This window comes from Lynx rufus, unplaced genomic scaffold (assembly GCF_022079265.1).
Source record: "Lynx rufus isolate CCGP_SWC_20201006 ecotype Redwood Valley unplaced genomic scaffold, mLynRuf1.p SCAF_8, whole genome shotgun sequence".
NCBI lineage: Eukaryota > Metazoa > Chordata > Mammalia > Carnivora > Felidae > Lynx > Lynx rufus.
In genome coordinates this window covers 21568318-21586728 of record NW_025814896.1, presented here as the reverse complement: position 1 = coordinate 21586728, position 18411 = coordinate 21568318, and the positions used below count along the sequence as shown (strand labels likewise).

General features: G+C 56.1%; 1 protein-coding gene across 1 annotated transcript in view; it reads right to left on the bottom strand.

The window, feature by feature from the left end:
* Nucleotides 1-1870: 1870 nt before the first annotated feature.
* TGM2 (transglutaminase 2) overlaps nt 1871-18411 on the bottom strand; it is a 31891-nt gene continuing 15350 nt past the window's right edge. Inside the window, exons 6-13 of the mRNA XM_047068370.1 lie at nt 17625-17802; nt 13871-14006; nt 13071-13174; nt 11296-11538; nt 9013-9285; nt 5118-5278; nt 4385-4521; nt 1871-3674 (exon numbers count right to left, since the gene is read on the bottom strand). Of these exons, the coding sequence (XP_046924326.1) occupies nt 3524-3674; nt 4385-4521; nt 5118-5278; nt 9013-9285; nt 11296-11538; nt 13071-13174; nt 13871-14006; nt 17625-17802 (1383 nt within the window). The 3' untranslated portion in view covers nt 1871-3523. The remainder of the gene's footprint in view (nt 3675-4384; nt 4522-5117; nt 5279-9012; nt 9286-11295; nt 11539-13070; nt 13175-13870; nt 14007-17624; nt 17803-18411) is intronic.

Sequence of the window (18411 nt, the reverse complement as noted above, 5' to 3'; positions counted from 1 at the left end):
GAGGCCTCCTTGGAGCAGGGTTCTGTAGGCTGATTAAGAGTTCCTTAGGCAGAGATGATGGTAAAGCTCTTCTTAGCAGAGGGAACAGCTGATAGGCATCAGCGGCTCCACTCCATCCCCACCCCCCACCCCCCCTGGCTTGGCCATCTGTTATCCGGTGGGGGCTGGAAGCCTGAACGTGTTATTTTCCAGAGCCCCTTGCCAGCAAGTTTCTGGATGGAATCTGCCAGCGGGGAGAAGGCAGGAGGACGAGAGATGCCAGCCTGCCTCTACCTCCCGCCACGGCCAGGCCGACTTGAGCGGACTTCACAGACTCCCATCAGTTCTACTGGTTCCAGGGCCGTGGTGAGAGCGCCTCCAGAAAGTAGGTGGTGAGCGCCCGCTTGGCTTGGGGGCCTCGGACTGTTCTGGATGGCAGCTGCCTTGTAACAGTCCGTCTCCCTTCTACTCTTCCTGCACTTCGGATGCCTTTGGAACCGATTTCCCTCATCCTCTCAGCCTGAAATAGCCCAGCGGTTTTCTGTGTTCTAGCTGGTCACTAATTGACAAAACGTTCAGGCCGTCTAGGCCGGAACAAGTTGTAGTTTTCAAGGGACAGAAGGAGTCAGTACCCAGAACGTGTGATGTCACGTTTTCATTCCGATTTCTCTTCTAGGCGCTTCCTGTGCGTTTCAACACGCGTCCCCTGGGGGCAGAGACCGTCGTCTATCGCTTCTTCAATCAACAAACATTTATTAGCGGCTGGTCAGTGGGGAATGAGATGGGTGACCAAGTTCCCGTACTTTCGGAATCACAGTCCAGAAGCCACCTGTGGCTCTCGAGAACCTGAAGCACAGCCAGTCGAAATTGAGCTGGGCTGTCCGTGTAAAATAGAAGCCACATTTCAAAGACTTACCGTGCAAATAAGAAGGTAAAATATCTCACGAATATTTTTCAGATTGATTACACGTTGGCACAATATTTCAGACATACTAGGTTAAATAAAATACACTATTGAGACAGATTTTACCTGATTCTTTTCACTCTTTTTAACGTGGCCACTAGAAAAATTTACGTTACATACATGGCTTGCGTTTGTGGCCCACATGACATTTCTCTTGGAAATAAGCACTGGTCCTACGGGAGCTGAGTTGAAATACATCGGTTTATCAATTCAGCATTCACTGGAGTCCATTTAAGAGATTGACTTCAGGGGCGCCTGGGTGGCTCGGTCGGTTAAGCGGCTGACTTCAGCTCAGGGCATGATCTCACAGTTTGTGAGTTCGAGCCCCGCGTGGGGCTCTGTGCTTTAGATTCTGTGTCTCCCTCTCTCTCTGCCCCTTTCCCACTCTCAGTCTGTCTCTCTCTCAAAAATAAACATTAAAAAAAGAGAGAGAGAGATAGACTTCAGATAGGATGGGGAGCGGGACAGATAGACCAACATGGAACCAAAATTCCCTGTGATGAATGTTTGAATTGGTTCATGTTCCAGGGTTCTGGGAGGCTGAGAAGAAATCTAAGAAGGCTTCACAGAAGAAGTGACTTTGGTGTTGAGCACTGTAGGATGAGTAGGAGTTTGCCAGATGGCTAAGGAAGAAGAAGGGCACCCCAGGCTCAGGGAATACCCATGCCAAAGCTAAGAGGTTGACAGGTGCACAGGGTCTTTTGAGGGCTTTGGGACGTTTATCGTGACCCAAACATGATTTGTTGGGAGAAGAAGCTAGAGACAGAGCCAAACTGGGTAGAACGTCGAATCCCCGTCAAGTTTAGACCTGGGGGGGAGGGGCCGAGGCCGAGGAAAGGTTCCTAGGCAGGAGGTGGCTGGTCGCAACGCGAGTGCCTTCACCTACCTCCCCTCCTCAAAAGTGTAAAAGAACCAGACCAGACCTTGTTTGAATGTGCAAAGTAAACTATTTTATTTCAGTGCTCAGTCTTTGTGGCTCAAAAGCATGTCTACTGCCTGCCTGGAACCCTAAAGTGTTTATAAAACCAAAGAGAATTAGAGGCACATTTGTGAGAACATAGATATGTCGGCTCATTTTGTGTTTCTTTCCTATGCAAAGCAGAAAGTTCCGTGTGCAACAGCATGACTTTCTCCAAGTCCCTCGCTGGGATTTTCCGGGCCCTGGGGGCTGTGACCGCGCCCCAGATAGAGAATTCTCCCTCGTTCCTCTTCCTGCCCAGTCACGTGGAGAGAGCGGGGGATAAAGTCAGAGATGACAGCTCATGGGCTCTTGGAGCTTCCTCAGGGCAGGGGCTGTACTCCTGGGCCCTAGCCCTGCCAAAAGGTGGCAGCTGAGATGCCAACCTTGTCGGTTAGTGACCAGCACAGGCAGCTAAGGCTCTCGTGAAGTCTAGGCATTGCAGCGTGCAGGCTCGTGGGTAGGACAGGGGCCCCTGGGGCTCTTTTCCCCAAAACTGTGGTCTGAAGGAAGGTGCCTGGGCACAGACGGGGGACCCAGGCAGGGCTGGGGGCGGGGAGGTGGTCATGGTCAGGGTTTCACACTCCGAGACATCTGGTGGCCTCGGGCTCCGGGGAGCCAGGGGGTAGGGCTTGCTATCATTTGCGAGGCTCGGTCCTATAAGGCTCCGGAATCTTGCACAGGAGCTGGTGCAGCCACTCCATCGCCCAGGGAGGCGCCTGAGGCCCAGAGAGGGAAGGCAGCGGCTGGCTGAACGTGGGGCTCAAACCTAGGACTCAGACCCCTCCAATCCTCCTCCCCACCTCACCCCAACTGCACCCTTTTGGATCAGGTCCCAAATGGTCCCTTTGATATTCTCAGGTCAGCGCTGGCACCGTGAACGGGAGGCCGGACTCAGAGTCAGAAGTCCTGGGCTCTGTCCCAGCGTCTTCCTACTCCCCAGCCTTGCAAATACCCCGCTGGTGCAGCGTGGGCCTCCTCCCTTCTCTGGACCCCAGTCTCTTGGTCAAGAAAGCAGCTCCCACTCGGTGATTTCCCGTGGTGATTAAATGGGTTGGGAGCCGCGTGAGCATCAGCCAGACGGGGCGTGCCCGGCACTTAGTAGGCGCCTCACGATGGCGGTGGGGGGGACTTTTGGGCCAGGCCTGCTGGGATGTAGAGGGAACTCGGGGCTGGCCTTTCCTGGGACTCCACCTGTGCCTGCTCTGGGTCTCCCCGAGGGCTCCTGGGGCCTGTGCGTCGTTTGGGATCTGGTCAGTGGGCACGGTCTCTCTTTCGCCTGCTCCAAGGGGCGCCGGAGTAAATCAAACAACAGGATGGGTAGTCAGTGGCTTTTCAGTGGCATCTGGGCTGCATAGGGAGGCATGGGTCCCCGCTCCTCCCCCACCCCAGGCCCAGGCAGCCAGTCTTGGCTCCCGCTGTGGAGGCACAGAACAATCTGCACAGGTAAAGGGAGGTGGGGAACCACAAGAGGAGGCAGGAATACATTCCGTTCCAAAGAGTCCCCGCAGACTCAGGTCTGGGGCCCAAGAAGGGGCAAATTTTGCTCATTAGCTTGGAACAAAAATCGGGGTCAAGCTGGGAGCTCTCAGCTGGCTGAGGTGGGGCCGGGCTCCCGGCCCCTAGGCGGGACCAACGATGACGTTCCTGAAGCCTTTCACGGCCTTCAGCTTGTCGCTCTCAAAGTTCACCACGAGCTTGTGGCGGCCCACGTGGAGTGGCAGCAGGTCCACCCTCACCTTGGCGTCCTCCCCCGCCTCCACGGGGTCCGGGCTGTGGAGGGAACGAGCAAGAGGGTGAGGACGGGGGGAGGGCCCGGGCTGGTCCCCGTGGCGGGGTCAGGCCAGGGATGACATGTGTCTACTGAGAACTTCGCACGGAGCCTCGTGCACGTAGAGCTTCATGCTGATGAGAATAAAACAGGCCCCACTCTCCTCTAAGAGCCTGGGCCATCTGCCTCTCGCGTGAAGAGGGGCCCGTGTGTGTGTGTGTGTGTGTGTGCGCGCGCGCTTGGGGGTAAGAGTGGGTATGCTCGGCGGGCCACACGTGTGAAAATGCACTGAGCTGTACGTACGTGATTTGTGTTATTCACTGCGTGTCAGTTACGTTGCACCAGAAAAGTAAAAATACAGTGTCTACGCTCACGTGCACATATGCAAATATGTCCCTATGAGGATTCACCCACAAGGGCACACGGGTACACATTCAAGGTGAATGGAGGACCCGTGTGTCCAGAGGCGGGCGCTTAGTGACTGAATGTGTTACCGGTTGAGGTTTGTGAAGACGCGGGCCTGGAAAGCAGCTAGAGGGGTGTGGGTGCTCAGAGAGGGTGCAGGGGTGGCAAGTGTCCCTAAGGGGGTTGGGAGTGGACACGCGGGTGTGTGGGAGATGAGAGGAGGGAGCTATAGGGCAGGGCGCCCCCCCCCTCCATTAGCACCTGCCCCGTGCTCCCAGGCCCCCAAGCTGGAGTGACCGGTCCTTACATCTCCACGACCTTCTGCTCCTCGGTCAGGCCGGCCCCCTCCACGGTGAAGATACAGTCTGACAGGGGCGTGGTGAGCGGGTTCCGCAGGGACACCTCAGCCACCAGCTTGCGTTTCTGCTTGGGCTCGCCCAGGATCTGGAAGAGGGTACAGGACAGGTGTCAGGGGCAGCACCGAGGGAGAGGGGCCCGGCGCCCCTCCAGGGCAGGCAGAGTCCCGGCTGGGCCATCTCTGCATTCGCTGCAATTTGGCTCCTTGTTTGATTGAGCTCTGGCATGATCACTCCCCGCCTCTGTGCCTCAGTTTCCTCATCTAGGAAACATGGATATTGGTACCTGCCCAGGTCTCCTTCACAGACCGGCAGCGAAGCTCCACACGACTTGGGGGGATATGTAAAGTGCCTCCCTTGTTCTAGGGTCTGTGCTTTTCCCTGCCCCACCAGGGCCCCGGGGCCTGGGGATCTTACCTTAGGAGTTTAGCTTTCAAGGGTCCACGGTTCTGAGATCCCTAAATCCCACCACCCTACCACTCTGGGATTCTAGGATTCATTTCTAGAAGTCTGAGTCCCAAATTCTTTTGGCTTCACGATGCTTTCCTTTGACGAAGTTAGGATTTGAGGAAGCCCGGGGCATCAGAGATCTTGAGATGGCAGGGGTGTGGCGTGTGCATGCGTGGGCGGCCTGTCCTGGGGCCCCGCCCATCCCCCCCACACCCTGCCCGGCCAAGCCCTTACCCGGATCTTGATTTCTGGATTCTCCAGATAGATGTCCCTCTCAGCTAGCAGGTAGCTGTTGACAGCCGGCTCAGTGAGGAGTCCCCGCACCTTGATGAGGTTTGACTCGGTCAGGCAGTCACAGTATTTCTCGTAGAGGATTCGAAGGGGAATGCTCTTCTCTGCAGGAGGGGACAGGGGACAGCACTCGTGACTGCTGAATCACGGCCCCCACCTCTCCGAGAGCATCTCCACAAGGCACAGAGAATGGAAAGAATGTGCTTGAGGCCACATAACTAGTGAACGAATGGGCAGATCCCCCCTTCCCCCACCTGCCCCGGCTGTGGGGTTCCCAGGGAGGAGCTGGGGCGGGGGGCGGTGCAGGCAGAACGGCTGGTAAGGAAAGTGTTGGAGCTCCAACGGGCCTGGGTTCTAATCTCGCCTCTGCGCCTTTGCTAACTGGCGACGCCGGGCACGTCGCTTCACCTCTCGGGACCTCAGTTTCCCTCCATGAACTTGGCGGGATTGCACCCATTTTACAGATGAAGAAACACTTGTGCCAGTAAGGAAGCCCCGGCTCAGCTCGGCCGCTGACTGGCTGTGTGAGCCCGGGGAGGTGACTTCCCCTCTCTGTTCCTCTTCTGTTCCCTGGGACAGCGGCACCGGCTGGGAGGAGCTAAGGGCAAAAGTCATTTCAGAGCAAAAGCCACCCAGTGATGACGAGATGAGGAAGAAGCCAGCTGGGCCAACGCCTCCCTCGGCAGCGAGGTGAAGTGTAGTTTCTAGCCCCATTTCTCTGACACCACTGAGGCACCAGGGCACTAGGGGTCGGCTTGTGGGAGGCAGACAAGAACAGTGCGAGGAGCACAGGGCTGAGAATCCACAGGCTGGTCCACTGAATGCTTGTCCTTTCTTTTTTTTTTTTTTTTTTTTAATTTTTTTTCAACTTTTTTTTTTTTTAATTTATTTTTGGGACAGAGAGAGACAGAGCATGAACGGGGGAGGGGCAGAGAGAGAAGGAGACACAGAATCGGAACCAGGCTCCAGGCTCCGAGCCGTCAGCCCAGAGCCTGACGCGGGGCTCGAACTCACGGACCGCGAGATCGTGACCTGGCTGAAGTCGGACGCTTAACCGACTGCGCCACCCAGGCGCCCCTGAATGCTTGTCCTTTCATCGCAGAGAACCGTGGCCATCCTTTTCCACTCCCCCTGTGAAAGGGCAGCGCTGGAGGGCCGGGCTTGGGGCTTGGGGCTCAGGGGAGCCCAGCCAACCTCTCCTCGCTGGCTGTCGCAGGGCCACGATGGGAGATGCCGCTGTCTCTGTTCCCGCCATCTGTCCCCTCCCTCCCCCACTAGGCTCCAGCCAGTCTCGGAACTTTTTATACTATTGCCTCATCAATTGCACATTGTTTTTCTCTCCGTCCACTCGCTTTATACTTCTCAACCTTTCTTGCTTAGGGGCACTTTACGTTCTGTGCGGCAAACCAGGGTCATGTACTATAAATAGAAGGTAACTGGCAAAAATGAATACAAGCCAAGTCATGCTTGTTCGGTTCCGGCTAGGTATTCTTTCTACTGAGGGCTCTGGCGGAGACCCGAGATGGGCGAGGGTGGGGGGGCGCTGGGCCCAGGAGCGCCGCTGAGACATTCCCTGCAGGGCATCCGTAGGACTGTGAGGGCCCGACAGACAACCACCTTCTCCCTGCCAGTTAAGGTCTAGGCTCCAGCGTGCCCCGCACCCCAGCTGCTCAATCCCAGGGTGGATCGGCCCCAACCTCTGAGCGGATGACGTGGGGGAAGAAACCCCAACCTTCTGCCAAAAAAGACAGAAAGGAGTGAAAATCCCTGGGTCAGAGCCTGGTGGAACTGACTGGAAATTCTGGAAAGGTATATGGGAAAGAAGGAAAACACTGCCCTCCAGGAACTTAGAGGACGTGGTCCCAACTGTTGACTTTTCCAGAAGGCTGAAGCTAGGGTGGGACCAGGGACCAGGGCCTTGGCCTTGGGCCAGATGATGGCTGAGAGAAGAAAACCTGTGTGGTCAGTCTCAGTCATTCCTTACATGACTTGCCCTGTTCTAGAAGGTACCTTGGGCGTGGTCACAGAGGCCACAGTGGCTGCACTCCCAGTGACCCACCTGGAGGGGAGAGGGGAGGAGAGAGAGGGCGGGTGGGGGCAGGAAGGGGAAGGGAGAGAAGCAATGCAAGGAGGCAAGGGTGGGGATGACTGGATTCTGTTCCCTGTCCTGTGTCTGGTTTCCTGTCCATTAATTAGCACATGGAAAGTCCCCAGATCTTATCATCAAAGAATAACAAGCAAGGCGGCCAAAGTGTGGGGTCACCAAAGCGGCTATCTCGGGCTGAGCTTGGCGTTGGAGGCCTTGGTCAGGCACCCTAGACTGGGCCTGCAGCCTGAGGGCAACACACAGGACCTCTCCCCTCCTCCCCCCCTCCGCCCCTCCCCGCTGCAGGCTGTGCCCCTCACGGAGCGGGAGGGTCTCCGAGGCGGGATGGACCGCTCTGTCGTGACCACATCCCCAGGATGATGAGAAACACCGACAGGCTTGGCTGAGCTCTGGAAGAACAATGCTCCAGGGGCCCAGATGGTAACTGGGAGGCAAAGGGTGACTCAATAGGAAGGAAGTTATTCTGACATCCCTGGCCCGGGCTGGAGTTCACCTCGTGCCATACATTCCAGGAAAGACACTTCCTGCCTTTCAAGCGGTTCCGAGCATGAGAAGAACCTGACGGGTGTACGTTCACACAGAGGGGCTGGCGCGACTCTTCAAACACCAGCCAGCCTTTGTGCGAGTGGGGAACTTGATGCCTGGAACGGAGAAGACAAACACCCAGGAGCCCACGGCCCATTGACAGGGTGGTGGGGACCAGAACTCGGGGGTCCTGGCCACGACACAGGGATGGACCCCTGCCCCCGACACTCGGGGCCCGGATGCAGAGGTGAGGGCTGGGTCCTTTGCATGCCATCAAGGCTGGCAGGGGCTCAGGACCCGCGGAGCCCGGCACTGAGGCCATCGTCTGGCACGGCAGGTGTTCGGGACAGACCCACAAGGCCTCTCTGCCTCCCCATGATCAGTTTTATACTTTCCAGGTATTTCCTGAGCACAGGGTCTCCTTCAGTCCTCACAGTGGCCCATCGGGAGGGACGTGTTACTGACCCCCTGACTGATGAGTATGATTGGAGGCACAGAGAGCATGCTCACCCTGTCCAAGCTTGTACATCTAGAAGGTGGGGGAGGCCAGGGGCAAAGCCAGGTCCGGCTGGCCTCGGAACATGTGTTTGGGCAGCCGTGAGTGTTGGGGCCCAGCTCCGGTGCCATTGGCTCTGCCCCTGAGGGCTTCACCCATTCTTAGGGACCCTGATAGATGGTCTGCTCTGGGCGTGAGTCTCCAGGAGTGCCCATGGGGGACCCAAGATAGAGAAGCCAGGAGGTGGCACTGTTTGGAGGGCCAACCCCCTGAACAAGCTGGCTGATAAAGAGGAGACCGGGAGGTGCTCTCAGGGGCCGTGGCACGGGCAGTACTGGAGGCCGAGGGAAGGAATTAGCTGGAAGCAGGCAGTAGAGAGTCCGGGAAAGCAGTCGAAGGTCACGTGAAGATGAGACGGGACAAAACAGTACAGTTGCTAAGAGCACGGGTTCAAGCCCCAGTCCTGTCACTCCCTAACCGTGTGGCCTCGGGAAAGCTGCTTCACCTCTCCGTGCTCAGTCTTCTCACCCGAAAAGTGCGGCAATGCGAGAAGCCACCTCCGATGAAGAATGAAATGGGTTGCTAGTTACAAAGTACTTGGGCAGGGCCTGACCCAGGGGAAGAAAACTGCACATGCCCAGCGCTCAGGATGCGACCTCGTGCCTTGGGGGTTGGTGGTCAGTAAGTGCTCCAGGAACACGGGGCCTTACCGGAGAAAGGCGCCAGGGAAAGGTTGAGCAGGTCCTTGGTGCCGCACTCAGGCCCCAGGATCCCGTTGTAGCTGACGGTGCGGGCACAGAGCAGGAGGCGGCAGGTGTGCTCCTCGGAGGTGTTGTTGGCGATGTAGGCGAAGACGTCGAAGTCGCTACCCATACTCATGCTCTGGCTCACGCGGATCCGCATGGCCATCCCGGTGTCCTCTTTATCAGTCAGCTTGTTCAGGTGGTTGGCCCTCTTGAAGGCCTCTCTCTCCTCTGGGGACCCTGTGAGGAGGGAGGAGAGAGCTCCATTAGAGCTGAAATAGGGACCAAGGATAAGGAGGCTGGCACAGGGCAGGCCGACGTTCAGGGTCCCGGGGACTCGGAGCAGCCGCAAGGAGCCCCTTGTCTACATTTCTGCGCCAGGAGGATGAAAGAGTATTTCATTTACTTCCCACAAGTAAACTCCTATACATCCCTCAAGACCCAGCCCCAAATCCTTATCCCCACCCCCCACCTCCTCCTCCAGGAAGCCTTCTCCGACCGCTCTTTCCGCAGGGTGAATGAATCACAACGGGTACCTATTGCCTATCATGCTTTTTAAAAAAAAAATTTTTTTTTAACGTTTCTTCATCTTTGAGAGACAGAGCGTGAGCAGGGAAGGGGCAGAGAGAGGGAGACACAGAATCCGAAGCAGGCTCCAGGCTCCTAGCTGTCAGCACAGAGCCCGACGCGGGGCTTGAACTCACAAACCGTGAGATGATGACCCGAGCCAAAGTCAGGCGCTCAACCGACGGAGCCACCCAGGCGCCCCTATCATGCTTTTCATTTAACGAAGTTGTTTTCTCTTTATGTACTTGCCCTCTTGAGCTGCTCAAAGACTAAGAGTGTATTTTACTTATCTTTTTGCCGTACCCAAAGCGTATGACAGTGCTCGGTGGGTAGTAAACAGTAATACAATGCAAACTTTCTCCCCTCCAAGTGTTGGCACAGGGATTACTTCTGCCTGAGATCTTTTCCCTCCCTTTCCCTACCTGCGGAGCTCCCCTTCTTGGTGCACTATTTACTCCCCCCCCCCGCCCCGTTCCTTTTAGGTTTGTCCCCAGTGTCGCTGGGTGCGTATCTATGTCTCCCACCCAACCATCGGCTCTAGACCTTTCAGAGACCAGGGAAAGCACCTTTTCCTTCTGTTTCGTCCCTTCCGGCTAAGGCATGGCCATTTATCACCCACACCCCCAGCCAGCCCTGGGAAGTCCGAGGGAGTCAGATGGAGGCAGGGGCAATGGTGTCTGTGACCTCTGTGAATACACCCTGTGCTTGGCACACAGTAGATGCTTAGAAAACATCTACTGTGTTGAACTGGCTGTTGGATGTGCTCAAAAGCAATTTTCAACATAAGCTGTGTTCTTTTTTTGCCACTACTGATTTAACATGAGATGCAGAAAGCAGTTTCATCTTTGTCTCTGACGGAAGCTCTCTAAGTTTCTCTTGCTCCATTTCTCTCTCCTTACCCATCTATTGTCACACTCACCTCCCCAGCCGTGTGTGAAATACTGCATGAATAAACACTACAGAGCTCCTGGCATCTCTCTTCCTTGGCCCTCTGGACTTTCGAGCCTCTCTGGGCCAGATATGTTGCAATTAAAAAAAAAAAAAAAGTGGGATTTGCCCATTTTCAGTTGTAGATGCCACTACGATAAATACTGTTAATAAACAGCACAGACGTCATTAATTTTGCTGTTCAGATGCATGCCTCTCCTACATAACTGTCATCCCTTCAGATTTATTTGAGTCAAACCAGCCAAAAAAGCCAGGCTTCAAAAACCAAATGGAATCCTTTTATGGAATACAGAATTCTTTTCCTAAATGAATAATCGTCTACCACTGTCTCCCAGGGTGATTCTTTCTTTTTTAAAGTTTTTTTTTTTGAATTTTGAGAGAGAGGGGGTACGAGGGGAGGGGCAGAGACAGAGGGGGACAGAGGATCCGAAGGGGGCTCTGCCCTGAGAGCAGTGAGCTCGACGCGGGGCTCAAACCCGTGAACCACAAGATCACGACCTGAGCCGAAGTCGGAGGCTCAACCGACTGAGCCACCCAGGCGCCCCCCGGTGTGCTTTTTTTTTTTTTAAGAAAAAAAGTAAAATGGAGAGTAACCCACAGGTCATTGTACACAGGCTGCCAAAGAAAACGCAGGTGCACGCACGTGTGCGCGTGCCCACGCAAGCCCGCTGGCTGGTGAAATGAGCTGCTTGTGTGCAAGGCGGTGCTGAAGGCTCCGAGGAGCGGGGCACCTACCCTCCGGGTACTTGTAGGTGTGGGTGATGTCCTGCCGCTCGTCACGGCCCACGCTCTTAGTGCTGATCTTCAGCCCCACGACCAGGGAGTGGTTGATGGACTTGTGCATGGACCCATCGTCCTGCCGGATCCAGTCCACCACGTCGGCATTGACCTCAGCAAAGACAAAAGGCGCGTCGTACTTGGTGCTCAGGTCGCCCTCCTTGATGGCACGGACCGGAACGGGCCCACAGCAGTATGTCCCTGTTTGGGGGGAGGAGGGGAGACGGTGGGCTGAGTGGGGGGAGGGGAGGCGGGGGGAGTGGCACCCTCTCAAACCTCCCCCATTTCAACCACATGTAGCAAAGAATCCCAAGACCACCCAGCCCTTTGACGCAGGGACTCCATTTCTGGGAAGGCGGCAGAGACTAAGAATGAAGAGTGGAGACTCTGGAGCCGGCCCGGCCTCTGGGGTTCAAATCTCAGCTGGTCTCTTGTTAGCTGTGTGACCTTGGGCAAGTTACTTCCCTTCCCTAAGCCTGTTTTATGTGCGGATATTTGTACCCAGCTAATGAGGATTTGCATATGCTAAATGCCATGTAAGGGTCTGATAAATAAAATAGAAGCGTGTCACCAGGCATCCCGAGGCGATGAGGGAGCCACACGGCAGAAGGCAGTGTGTCTGTCTTGCTTCCTGCCCGCGCAGAGACCTGTAGCCAGGGACCAACAACATTCTCGGGGAGGGCACGTTGACCGAATGAACAGGAGAGCCGGGTGTTTATCTCCGTGGGGTTTACAACTGCTTCTGACCGCTAGAGGCTGGGTAGCTACACCACAGTATATCCATTCGATGGAACGCAGCAATATCAATTTAAATCTAAAATCACCAAAAACTCTCTGATCGAGAAAGGCCGGCGATATACAGAGAAGTGATGGAACCAAGACAAAAGGCCACGTGCAGCCCGAGATCTTAATGCAGGGACCAAAGGACCCCCAAAGCGCTGCAAACAGAATTCAGAGGCCCGTGAACTTGGATGGGAAAAAATCACATCTTTATCTTCACTGAATTCTGATAACACTTCCTTCGATTGTGAAAGCAGACAAACCATCGTCTTAGATGCACTTATGACTTGTCAGCCATAAGGACCACAGATATTTCTATATCGCTTTATAGTTGTCATAGATAACTGGAAATATCACTTCTATGCATCTCTACCAGTACGTAATGGAACTTACTATCTCCACCCCTAGATCTTGTTATGTAAGGCATATATTATTATATCATAAATTTATTTTTAAAAAACGTTGATAACTCTGTCTCGGTGTAATTGCTTTCCTTTGTTACCCTGGGTAATATATTCTATGCATTTAAAAATATGCTTCTGAGAAAGGATCCATTTGGTTTCACCCGATTTTGCTGTGGCGTTCTGTCTCTCTTTCTCCCTCTTTCTTTCCCTGTCTCTGTCTCTCTCTCTCTCACACACACACACATACCCACGAGTATATAATAGGAAATTACTAGAAGCTGTGCGTGAACGTTAATGATACTTCCTCTGCGGGGGAAGAGGACAAAGATGCGATTTGATTTTTTTTTCTTTGTGCTTTTTCATAATCTCCGTTTGCCACAACGTGTGTGAATTACATACACGGTCAACGGAGGGCTCCCACCCTCGTGCGGGCGAGTCAGGGGTCTCTGGAATCAGCCACACTGGGGTTAGAACCGGCCAAGTGACTGTGGGGGAGTCCTCTCCAAGACTCAGTTTCCCCGCCTGGGGAAGGGGGCCACACCCACCCACCTTCGCTCTTCTCCTGGGGCGTGGGGTCGAGGGCCTGCCACCCCTCGTAGCCCGGCTGCAGGTCTGGCCTGCTCATCCATGACTCCACCCAGCAGTGGAAGTTCCTGTTGGGGAAACGAGGCGAACGTTGGCCAGGACTCAAACTCAAGACTTTCACTGTCACCTCCCACGGGCAGTCCACACTTGCCTGTCCCAAGCTGAACCCAGGGTGTCCCCGACACCCTTCTTTGCCTTTCCTCCCCTGGGCCCCAGCCAGGCGCTCGCTGCTACCCCGGAGTCACTGTCATCGCCCCCTCCCACAATCCTCCGCTTTCGGTGGCTCCTCTAGTCCAGCCGATGGGACCTCCTCACTTCTCTGCTGTGCCTTCTTTTCCAGCCCAAGGGCTCTGCCCCGGTTCAGGCCTCATCCCTGTGCACCTGGAACACACCCCAGCCTCCTTCTGTCAGCTTCTCCGGTGTCATCTGTGTCCCTCTCCAAGTATGAAGACTTTGGTGACAACCTGTTGCACCTGTTGCCTTGGGAGGCAAGCCCAGACCCCCTAACCTGGCATTCCAGACTCCTGAAAACCCAATCCCCTGACACCTTTTCATGCACTTCGTGACTTTCCCTCCTCTTGGCCTTTGCTCCCGCTGGGGCCCTACCTGGAGAGCCCTCCCCAAGTCCTGTTCCCCCTTGTCCAAATACTGCTCAACTTTGAAACCCAATTCAAATGTGACCTCCTCCGAGAAGTCTTCCCGGCTTTCCATTCCGCGGGACCCTCCCCAGTGGGCTCTACCCCTGACCCTGGGCCCCAGCTCACCAGATCATCTCACTCTTGTCACCCTGGATCTCCCCAAACTCGTTGCGGAAGTACTCGATGAGCAGGTTGCTGTTCTGGTCGTGGGCCGAGTTATAGTTGGTCACCACTCGGGTGGGGATGCCGAGGCACCGCAGCACTAGGGTGGGAGGAGGACGTGATGGAGAGAGGGATTAGGCTCTGGAGACATCTGCCCTGCTTTGGGCCTCCACATGCCCATCTGTATCCCAGGCAGCATTGTACCCATTGTCTAGGTAGTAAGAGCGGGCGTCATCCCCTCGGCTGGATGGTGGTGCCACCTCGCCGGTCACCCCATGTCCGCTCTGACTCTTCACATCACAGCTAACAGAAGAAGACCCCAAAATGCAAGTCTGACATCAACACTCCCCTGCTAAGCCTTCGATGTCTCCCTATGGCCGCTGAGGTCAAGGCCAGACTTCGGGCTGCGGCCTTTGGCCGTACAAGGTTTGGCCCCTGACCGCCTCCTGCGCATTTCCCTCCAGTCACACTTGCTGTTCCTCCGGCACTCTCTACACTCCCGCCAGCCACAGGGCATTGGCATATGCTGCTCCCTCAGCCTGGGAGGCCACCCGCCAGGTTTAGATTGTTTCATTTGCATTCGTAGCAAGACTGGGGATCTATCATCATTCTCAATGTAAGGGCATGGGAGGGATTATGTAACTAGTCCTCTGAGGGCAGCGAGGGATCTGTCTTCCTTTAGGTGCCCAGACCCCAGGACAGGCCTGGCACAGACCATTTTGTCAAATGGATGAAGTGGAGACAGGAGAGGAGGAAGGGGGTAAGGGAAGGAGCAAAGGAACCGCGGAGATTCAGGGCAGGGAGCAAACAGTGAAGCAGGCAGAGGAGGGAACAAGGGTCGGGGTGGGGGGGGGTGGGGAGCAGGGAGAGGCTTCCATTCAAGCCCCAGCTGCTGTGGGCTGCGTGAGCCGAGACCAGTCCCCCCACCTCTCCGGGCCTTGTGTCCTCCTCTACGACACGGGGTTGGGGTACGCACGCAGGGCCGGCAGTCGCGTTGGGACACCGTCGGGGAAGAAGAGGGCCCTGTGCTCACGCCCAGGCACGGTTTACAGAGGTCGTAGTGGCGGGGGAGGGGCCAGGTTGCGGTGACAGGACAGCCGCTGGCCTCTGGCCAGAAAGGAAGCCAGGGGCACGATTCGTGCCTGAGCGGCGGGGTGCTCCTGACACATGGCATTTTGGGTGTCTTCTCACTCCCTCATTGTTTCCTGTGTTTTTTATGTGTTTTGTGAAAGTAACATATTCTCGGGGTGGGATAAAGAAAGTAAATATCTCTTTTAAAAAGTGAGGAAAGCCTTACTAAATGTAACCTGGGGGACTTTTGTCTTTTAGTCTTGATTGAGACCGAGTCTCTGAGATAGAGGGTGGGGGTGAGGGGGCAGGATGTGTGACCTTGGCTCTGTCGCCCTTGGCCCTCCATCAAGCCGGACAAGAGCTTCTGGGACGGCCCTGGACGCCGGCCAGGAGACACGAGGGCCCCTGGGAGGGGACAGAGGAAGGGCAGTGCTCATCCTCTGCCTCCAGCCTGGTTGCTTGTCCTGGGACCTGGGCAGTAGGCTCTTTGCTGCCCTTTGGCAGAGGCTGGTGTCCCAACCCCGGACCTTGCCCCGTCACCACATGACAGGCCTCAGAATACAGACCAGACGTGGGGGGAGGCCTGTCCCTGAGGAGCACGGCGCCACCGGTGTCCAAGAGACAGTGTCCCAAGAGGTCTCACCATCACGGTCTCAGGCCGCGAGGCTGCCCCAGAACCGAGGACCCCTGGTTTCAAGCCTGGCTGTGCTGCTCACCAGCTGTGTGACCTTGGGCAGCCACTTCCGGTCTCCGGGACTCCATTTCGTCCTCTACGGGGAGCTAATAAATAGCAGCTTTGGGGGAACGCTGTGGTGATTCAGAGAGACGGTGGGTGTGGGCAGTATCGTCTGCCCCGGTGCCCAGGGCAGAAGAGCACAGTGGTGCCCGTCCCTGCAAACGCCCAGCCAGTCACCGTTGGCTGACTCGTGGACATTCCAAAAATGCTCCGGGATCCAGCTGAGGAATCCCACCTTCCTCCACAAACCCGAGCCTGACCTGAACCAGTGACATCTGCCCGGGACCTAAGAGCTCTCTGTGAATTTGGTCAGTCACCATTGTGTCCCTTTTCTAGCTGAGGAAACAGGCTTGGAGACACCAGCTGTCTTGCCCCAGCCCACCCAGGACCCCTCCAGGGGCCGGAGGCAGAGCTGGGATTCCAAACAGGCAGCCCGACCCCAGGGGAGTCCCTGGGCCTCGCCCACCCCCCACCCGCCTGCAGCTCCCGGCAGAGGCCCCCGGGCCTGTGCACAAACGTAAGCCAGAACCGGTTTTCCCCGGTTCTGTCACAGGCCAGGCCTGGGAGAAGGCTGCAGGGACCCAGACTCAGGGTCCTCGCCTTGGGGAGAGAGGGGTCGAGCGCAAGATCCACAGCTAAGCCCTCCGGAGGTCACAGCCCAGGGGAGGGAGGTGTCTGCAAGGTGAGCTTGGGGGACCCAGGACATGGCTGGTGAGGTGTCTCCAGAAAACCCGTGGGCCCCTCAGAGGAAGGGGTCTGAGATTGCACAAGAAAAGGGAACGCATAGGTCCCAGGAGCTGGCAGTCACGGGTGGTGTGGCCGTGGAGAAGGGGGAGCAGGGACAGCCCAGCTGGGAGCCCGGGCCACACGGCCTCCAGATCGCTGGTGTGGAGGACAGCGCTGGGGCTCCCGGAGGCCCTTCTCTGGGCCTGGGGCCTGGTCCCGGAGTCAGAGAGGCTGGGAACCAGGACCCGCCTCTTAGATTTCCTGAGCCTAAGAAATGACAGCTGCACAGTAATTGTAGTGAGAAGAATACAGCAGGAGATAAATAATTACTCTGATGCATCTGAAATCATTTCACGCGCTTCGCACACGTTAACTCTTTCAATCCTCGCAGTGGCCCCAGGATAAAGGCACTGTTGTTCCGTCGCGTGTGGCAGAGCTGAGGCTCAGAGAAGGTCGTGATTGTCCGGGGACACAGCGGGTAGAGCGGAGCTGGGATGTGAATTCAGGCCATGGATCCAACGTCTGTGTTTCTAATTGGTTCAGGCTACTCATCCACTCCCATACGGACCATCATCAACCCAGAACCACCTTCAGCATTTTCTGGGCTCGAATTTTTAAGATTTCTTACAGATTCATTTTACTTCTTGGGTTTACGTTGCTTTGTCCTTCCTCGTCTGCATTTTACAAAGTGCCTTCTCTTTCTTGACATTGATATCGCTGTTATTGTCAAGCTACTAACAGCTAATATTTACTGAGAGCTGCCCTAGGCCGAATTCTCTGCTGAGCAGCTTTATATCAACTCCCGTAGGAGATGGGTCCTATTACCCCCGTTTTACAGATGAGGACACTGAGGTTCAGAAAGAAGTCATTTGCTCAAGGTCACAGAGCAGGCGACTGTCACTGGGGATATTTAATTCGGGTGTGCTCCAAAGCCCGCGTCGTCAACCCTGAGCCCGGGCTGCCTCCCAAATGACATCCCTTGGTCCCAATGACCACCTGAGGGCTAGTTGTTGGACAAAGGACCGGAGAGGGGCAGCTGCTGACTCCAGGCCACACGGCACATTGGTGGTGTTGGAGGCAGAAGCAGGACCGGAACTGGGGGCTGCTGATTCCCACTGGAGAGCAATCCCTGGCCCCCTCCCGGCGCCGGTTCCAGGCCCTGCCCCCATCCAGCGTGCAGCTCACCCGTGCAGGCCACAGCCGCGAAGACCCAGCACTGGCCGTACTTGACACGCTGGCAGCCGGAGCTCTTCCAGCGCCGCAGAATGTCCACACTGCCGATCCAGAACATGGGGCTGATGCCGTCCCCGTAGTTGTTGTCCCAGCGCCCCAGCAGCACGCCCTGGTCATCGTTGCAGTTGACCTACAACCAGCGGGGGCATGGGAGGGACTGAGCCTGGGAAGCAGGTGCTGTGAGTTCAGTGCGTGGGGAAAGGCAGGGAAGGGAGTTTAGGATGAGGGAACAGCCCATGCAAAGATACCAAGGTATGACAGGCAGGCCGGTATGTGGGAGACGGTTGGGGCCGGAGCCCCAGGTGGGAGAGAGAGAAGGGGAAGGGAGGAGGTGGAGAGGGGTCGAGGTTACGAAGGTGACGCTGGAGATGTGAACTTGTCCGTGGGGTGGCAGGAAGGTGATAAGAGGTGATCTGAGTTTTACGAAGACCCTCTCTGGCCCCTGCCCGGATTGTGTCATTCCTCCCAAACTCTGTTGCCTTGGGAATAACATCCAGCTTCCCAACCGGGGTCCGTGAGGTCTGCGTGGTCTAACCCCTGCCCACGTCGGGCACGCCGCACCCCCTTGCTCACTCCACTCCGGCAGCACCAGCCTCCTTTTTGCTCCTCGAACCTGCCGAAGTTTTTCCCTCCTCAGGGCCTTGGCACAAACTGCCCCCGGCCTGGGATGTTCGTCTCCGAGTTCCTATATCAGCTGAAGGATCACCACTTAGGGAGGCCTCCACAGCTCCTCCCCGAA